At 49.5% G+C, this 7,391-nt stretch overlaps 1 protein-coding gene across 1 annotated transcript in view; it reads left to right on the top strand.

Annotated features, from left to right (window-relative positions):
- Positions 1 to 627: 627 nt before the first annotated feature.
- The window catches only part of NUDT7 (nudix hydrolase 7), a 14,681-nt gene continuing 7,917 nt past the window's right edge, over positions 628 to 7,391 (top strand). The window contains exons 1-2 of the mRNA XM_040443190.1: positions 628 to 735; positions 2,821 to 2,974. Of these exons, the coding sequence (XP_040299124.1) occupies positions 701 to 735; positions 2,821 to 2,974 (189 nt within the window). The 5' untranslated portion in view covers positions 628 to 700. The remainder of the gene's footprint in view (positions 736 to 2,820; positions 2,975 to 7,391) is intronic.

Below are 7,391 nucleotides of genomic sequence, written 5' to 3' on the forward strand. Positions count from 1 at the left end.
AGGGGCACTTGGACCCCAATGTTTACAGCAGCACTTTCAACAACAGCTAAATTATGGAAAGAGCCTAAATGTCCATCAACTGACGAATGGATCAAGAAGATGTGGTTTATATATACAATGGAATACTACTTGGCAAAGAGAAAGAATGAAATCTGGCCATTTGTAGCAACGTGGATGGAACTGGAGAGTGTGATGCTAAGTGAAATAAGTCAGCCAGACAAAGACAGATACCATATGTTTTCACTCATGTGGATCTTGAGAAACTTGACAAGACCATGGGGGAAGGGAAGGGGGAAAAGTTACAAACAGAGAAGGAGGGAGGCAAACCATAAGAGACTCTTAAATACTGAGAACAAACTGAGGGTTGATGGGGGGTGAGAGAGACAGGAAAGTGGGTGATGGGCGCTGAGGAGGGCACCTGTTGGGATGAGCTCTGGGTGTTGTATGGAAACTAATTTGACAATAACATATATTAAAAAAAAGAAAAAAGAAAAAGAAGCTGGGCGGAAACTGCTTTAGCGAGTCCCCTTACGGCCTGGCCCTACGCCCCGCCCCACCCCGCCCCACCCCGCCCCACCCCGCCCCCTAAGGCCATAGGCCCCGCCTCTCTCCCCGCCCCAGGTCGCGGCTGCTCTGCGCATGCCCACTCGGCAGAGCGCGAGCTAGGAGTTGCGGTGGGGAAACAAACTTTGCCCCGGAGATGTCTCCAGCTCGTTCTTCCCCGGAGCCTGTCAGGTAAAGTCCCCCGGTCCCTGGCACTCCGAGCAGGGCCCGGCCGTCCCCGAGCGCGGCGGCGGGGTCGTTCGGCCGGGACTTTTCTTGCCGCGCCCATCTACCCACCTGCGGAGCCCGCGCTCGGTGCGCTCGCCACCCGGGCCGCCCGCGGGGACGCGGGGCCTCTGCACCCATGGGCTCACACCCGGCCCCGCAGGGTCGCACCCCTTTCTCCTGCCCAGCCGCCTTTCCTCTTCAGCTTAGGTCTTCTCCGGAGTTCCATCCCAGAAACCAGGAGCCCGCACCAGGCAGCTCCGGGTTCAAGGCCGCGGTGGCCACCTCCAGGGTCTGGCAGTTACCTAACCTCTCTGAGCCTGGGCGGGACCCAGTCCTAACCTCTCCCGGGCTGTTGTGGGGACAGAAAGAGAAAAGCGTGGAATGCGTGGGACGAGCCCTTGCTCAGAACCGGGTGGCTGCTACGGTGGTGGTTTTTTGGTGGTTATTCCAGCCAGCCCCTAATGTGGACACACACGTTTTTGCAGTTTTGCTTCTGCTGGTCCCTCTGATCGGTTCTGGGGCCTCTTAAAAAGCCACAGTCGGTGGGTCCAGTGCACACTCTGGCGGGCCAGTTTTCTGGACGTGGGCCTGTGTGCATGGGGTACACCCAGGAGCCCCCTCCAGTGCCCGCTTGCTGTGGTTCTGAAAGGCCTTTGGTCGTTTTTGAAATCCACTGCTGGCACCCAGCCAGCTTTAGTGAGCATCCTGCCATGAAGAAAGAGGCAAAAAACAAACAAACAAAAAAAACAACAAAACACCTTCCCCAAACAACTTGCCCACCTAATGCCGGACACATTTATGACAGCAGTCACGACGTGTTTACAGATACCTTCAAGCAGGTCACAGATGAGGAAAGCAAGGCCTGGAGAAGTCCTTCCAAAACACTTTACAAGCAGTTCTGCCCCCCCTTAAATATCTGACTTTGCCCACTCTGCAAAATTGCCTTTCCCAGAGAAAAATTGAAACCAAACTGTTAGTTTCTAGGGCCGCTGTAACAAAGTATCACAAACTTGATGGCTTAAAACAACAGAAATTCATTCTGCCATAGTCCTGAAGCCCAGACGTCTGAATTTCCTGCCTGTTGCAGCTTCCGATGGATCTTGATGTTCCTTGGCTTGTGGCCACATCACTCTAATCTCTGCCTTTGTCTTCACATTGGCTTCTTCTGTGTGTGTGTGTTTCTATGTCCTCTCTTCTTATGAGTATGCCAATCATTGGATGTAGGGCCCACCCTACATCCCGGATGATTTCATCTTAAGACTCGTGATTCCACCTGCAAAGACACTGCTTGCAAATAAAGTTGCATTCTGAGCCTTCTGGGTGACATGAATTTGGGGGGACACTATTTAAGCTACTACACAAACCAGCAACAAAATACACCGGTCAAAAAGACCAGAACATTCAAAGTCATGAATTCGGGGCACCAAATGTGGTTACAAATCCAAATACTTGCATATTGTCAGGTAATGGCTCTCAAAGGGGGTTCCTCTGGTCCACAGCATCAGCATCCTGGTTGCTTGGGAGTTGGATACTAAGTTTCAGGCCCCACCCCAAATTTACCCAGTCTTGCTTTAGGGGTGGGCCTAGCAATCTGTGTTGTAACACGGTGAATCTGTTGTCACTAGATTTTTGGGACCTTTAAGGCAATTGAAGACCTAAGGGTTTGATGACATAAGGATCAGGCTAAGAGAGTTCTAACTTAACGACAATGACCTGTTTACCAAACCTGTCTTACTGGAGTATTATCAAGGATTGCAACATTTAACTGTTGCAGTTTTGAAAGAATCTTTTACCATAATTTCTACTTAATTTCCAGAGTGAAACCATGCACTAAACTGTATTCTTAGCCTTTTTTTTTTTTTTGCTCATTTTATCTTGCCGGTCATGCCATTGGGCTGAGAGTATTATTCCTGCCATGTTATCGACAAATACAGTGAGAGTCAGCCCTGGTAAGCTCCGAGATGCACAACACAACAGAAACATAGGCAGGACTGGGAGCTTTTTCCCACACCTCTGGTTACTGAAGTGTTTTGTTTGTTTCCGTTTCAGAAACAGTCTGATAGATGATGCGAAGGCCCGCTTAAAAGAGCATGATGCTGGGACCAGATACTCTCATTTGTCGTATGACAAATACTCCGTCCTTTTACCGTTGCTGGTGAAAGAAGGAAAACTCCATTTGTTGTTCACCCTCCGGTCGGAGAAGGTAGGTGACAGAAAGGTCCCTGCCATTAAAGTTCCAGGACCTTCGAAAACCCCACCAAAACCCGTCGCGTGCACGCATTTTGAGGCCACGGATTCTCAAATGGACTTTGAAGATTGTGATGTTCAGGGGGACAAGAAGCCGCAGGGTAGCATGGCAGTTTTTGGAGAAGTTTTAGAAAGAAAAATAAGCAATTAGCAAGTAGTTTGAAATATTTTTAGGTCAGGGTTTCTTAACCTTAGCTGTATTGGTTGGCATCTGGGCTGGATAATTCTTTGTTGTAGGAGCTCTTCTGTGCACTGTGAGGTGTTTAGCATCATCCCTGGGTTTTACCCGCTAGGTGCCAGTAATACACACACACACACACACACACACACACCCCTTTGTGACAACCACAGGTGTCTCCAGACGTCCCTGCCCTGGCAGGGTTGGGGGCCACAACTGCCACTGCCACTAGAAAATTCTCGAACACAGAAATGAACAGCCAGGGCCCTGAAGCTGGCTGCCCGCCTTTGAACGCAGGCTCTCTCCTGGCCAGCTGTGTGACTTTGGTCTAGTTGCTTACCCTCTCTGTGCTACAGTCTCTTGCAAAATGAGGACAAACCACCAGTACTTGCTTTGTGGGGCTACCCACGAAGGATTTCCCAGGGAAACAAACACAGAGCACCTAAACCCACCTCTTGCTTGGCAAGGACTCAGTAAGTTTCAGCCGCCACCATTGTTACTGTTAGCCCACTCGGCCTGGGCTTTAAAGATAAACTGTTGGGGCGCCTGGGTGGCTCAGTCGGTTGAGCGTCCGACTTCGGCTCAGGTCACGATCTCACGGCTCATGGGTTCGAGCCCCGCGTCAGGCTCTGGGCTGATGGCTCAGAGCCTGGAGCCTGCTTCCGATTCTGTGTCTCCCTCTCTCTCTGCCCCTCCCCCATTCATGCTCTGTCTCTCTCTGTCTCAAAAATAAATAAACATTAAAAAAAATTTTTTTTTAAAGATAAACTGTTGTACTTTAAAGAGGTGTTGGGCTGAGAATGGAGTTTCCATGGGTACACCCCTGGATACAGTCATTCTCCTTTGCTGTTGGGGTACTTCTTTTTTTTTTTTTTTTTTTAACGTTTATTTATTATTGAGAGACAGAGAGCATGAGCATGGAGGGGGGGGCGGTGCGGGCAGAGAGAGGAGGAGACACAGAATCCAAAACAGGCTCCAGGCTCTGAGCTATCAGCACAGAGCCCAATGCGGGGCTCGAACCCACAAACCGTGAGATCATGACCTGAGCTGGAGTCGGATGCCTAACCGACTGAGCCACCCAGGCGCCCCTCTATTGGGGTACTTCTGAGGTAAAATTGGGGAAGCAATAACTTCAAAGTTATCCAAGTACAAAAATGAAAATGGGCCATAATAGCCATGGCTTTCTAAGCAGGACAATGAACAGTATCCCCTCAGGGGGACAAAGAAAGCTGAGGAATCAGCTGAAGTTTTGTGGGTTTGGGATTAGACTCGTATGGATTCTTCTTCTTCTTCTTCTTCTTTTTTAGTTTTATTTCTTTAAGTCATCTCTACACCCAGTGTGGGGCTGGAACTCACGACCCCGAGATCAAGAGTCGTGGGCTCTTCCTGACTGAGGCAGCCAGGCGCCCCTAGACTCGTGTGGGTTTTTTTGGATCTGGGTCAGGCAACCATCACATCAACACAGGAGGTAATGAAAATCCAGGTTCCAACAGGAGAAACCCAACTGGAAACCAGGGGACTGGGTCTGTTCTCATTTCTGCCAAAGAGCAAAGAAGCACTTCAATATATTTTTTGAACAAGAGGACAAACTAGTGTAGAAAATCGAGGCAAGACCGAAATGGATCTCCAAGTTCTGTCTCACCCAGATAGCTTTGCCTGTTGATAATTACAGGAGAATCCTCTTAGACCATAAACTCTGGTGTGCAGTGGTCACCTTTCTTTAAAAAAGAATATTGAGGGGCACCTGGGTGGCTCAGTTGGTTGTGTCTCCAACTTAGGCTCAGGTCATGGTCTCGCAGGTCATCGGTTTGAGCCCTGCGTGGGGCTCTGTGCCGGCAGCTCCGAGCCTGGACCCTGCCTCAGATTCTGTGTCTCCCTCTCGCTCTGCCCCTCCCCCACTCCCTCTCTCTTTCTCTCTCAAAATTAAATAAACATTAAAAAATTAAAAAAAAAAATAAAGAAAGTTTAAGTCTAATTAGATCCGACTATATCCTATCTGCCTCTGGAGGGCAAAGAATTTCCCTTCCAGGCATTACTGGAGCTGCACCCCTCCCCGGAGTCATGCATGCAAAGGCTCATGGGTTTCCCACCAGTAAATGGGGAAGGGGCGCCTGCCTCCATCCCTCCTGCTTCCGTGTGGGCTCCCGTCCCAGCTCCGGAACCTACAGCAAAGTTCTTCATCTCTGTGAGCCTCAGTTTTCTAGTCTCAAAACAGGACTGAAAACAGTGCGTAATGTTTGGAGGGTAAAGAAGCTCTCCCTCTCCCTCTCCCTCTTCTCTCCCCTGTTCTGTCCCCCTCTCTCCTTGCCTCCCTCTGCCCCCGGCTCTCAGGACTTGAAACAGACAAGAGGAAAGGCAACAACAAAACGTGGACTGAAGTTTTAGGAAATCGGCCTGCAACCTCCTTTGGCTTCTGAAGAGAATTCCACAAGGTTTCGTTTAAGAAACAATGTTACGGTGTTAAAAAGAAAGATGAGGCGCCTGGGTGGCTCAGTCGGTTAAGCGTCCGACTTTGGCTCAGATCGTGATCTCGCTATTCATGGGTGTGAGCCCCACCTCGGGCTCTGTGCTGACAGCTCGGAGCCTGGAGCCTGTTTCGGATCCTGTGTCTCCCTCTCTCTCTGCCCCTCCCCGGCTCCCACTCTGTCTGTCTCTCTCCAAAATAAATAGACATTAAAGAATTAAAAAAAAAAAAAAGATGGAAACCTTGCGTACTTTGATAGGGGCCTTTTTGGTGCTGACAGTTTGTGAATAATCATTTTTATGAATGTGTCTGTTCCTTGAAAACAGCATAGCATTTTCTTAGGAGTATTCAGAATAACCCATTACATCAGGCCAGTATTTCTGTCAAAGCCGATGATTCCCTGTAAGTGCCTTCTGCCCGTATCGCTTTGATGCTGAATGAGCTAACAGAATGGAGGACTTCTTTCAGAGGTGATCTTACAGGACGTCTCTTTCTTGGGCGAACGGGTGGTCATCGTCAAGACGGTAGAAACATATCCCTCAACCTTGTTTTCACCAACTCCTAACCCTGATATGAAGATGTGTGCGATTTCTGTGTACTATGGCAATTCCTGCAGTGTTATTGATTTGTTAGCAGAGAAGAACTTTAAAATGTTTCCTTTTGCTTTTTAGAAAGCTTGCTCAAATAGGACTTTCAATTCTGGAATGCTGCAGAATTGATAATGGCATCTGGCTTGTTCTTACACAGATGTATTGGCCCTGGTGCTAAAAATGCCAACAGGACCTTTTGATTTAGCTTCTAAACATCATGAACTGACCTTGCAAGCTGATGTCAACAAATATTTCACGTGGGCCAGGCCCTGTGCCATGATGTTCAGCCGCTAGCTCCTGTGACTGGCCCTGTGACCTTGGGAGGTACCTGACCCTGGGAGGTCTGTGGAGGACGTTCCCTCCTCCCACCCCCCACCCCCATGGTGCCCTGTTGAGAAGAGGCCCACCTGGGACTCTTGCTGACCCTGAGGCCTCCTCGACAGTTGAGTAGAGAGAGGATGGTGGGCACTGGGCGGGAGTGAGTGTCCACGAAGTTGAGGTCACATTTGCTGAGGAGTTTGGTCCTGCACGAGGGGATGTGCTTCCCCACCTCTGGCCAAGATAAGAGAGAACGCATAACAAGACAGAGACAAGAGAAAGGGAGGATGCCACAAACGGAGCCACAGTTCTGGTCAGGAAGGCATGGGATCAAGGATGGAGGTGAAAGGGGCAGTGCAGGGAGAAGGGACTCCTGTCCCTTCACGTGCATGTGCAGAGGGACACAGAGGCACCCCCACTTGTCACCGCTAATGGCTCAGGTGGCCACAGTTCCTGTATTTTAGTAAGCCCTTAATTAATGCTGGTATGCTGGTTAAGAGCCGGGATGGAGAAGTAAACACTCCACTGCGTACCTTGCGTGACCTGGTCGTGTTATTTAACCTCTTTGAGCTTAATTCCCTTGCCAAAAAGTGGAAGTGATAATAGAATAGTAGCTTATATATCCACAAATGGATGGAGAGATAACTTGTGGGAGCACCTGGGTGGCCTGGTTAGTTGAGCATCCGACTCTCAGTTTTGGCTCAGGTCATGATCCCAGGGTTATGGGATCAAGCCCCACGTCAGGCTCCATGCTGAGTGTGGACCCTGCTTAAGAGTGTCTCTCTCTCTCTCTCTCTCTCTCTCTCTCTCTCTCTCTCTCTCT

The sequence above is a fragment of the Herpailurus yagouaroundi genome, unplaced genomic scaffold (assembly GCF_014898765.1).
Source record: "Herpailurus yagouaroundi ecotype Mexico unplaced genomic scaffold, PumYag 190, whole genome shotgun sequence".
Classification (NCBI taxonomy): Eukaryota; Metazoa; Chordata; class Mammalia; order Carnivora; family Felidae; genus Herpailurus; species Herpailurus yagouaroundi.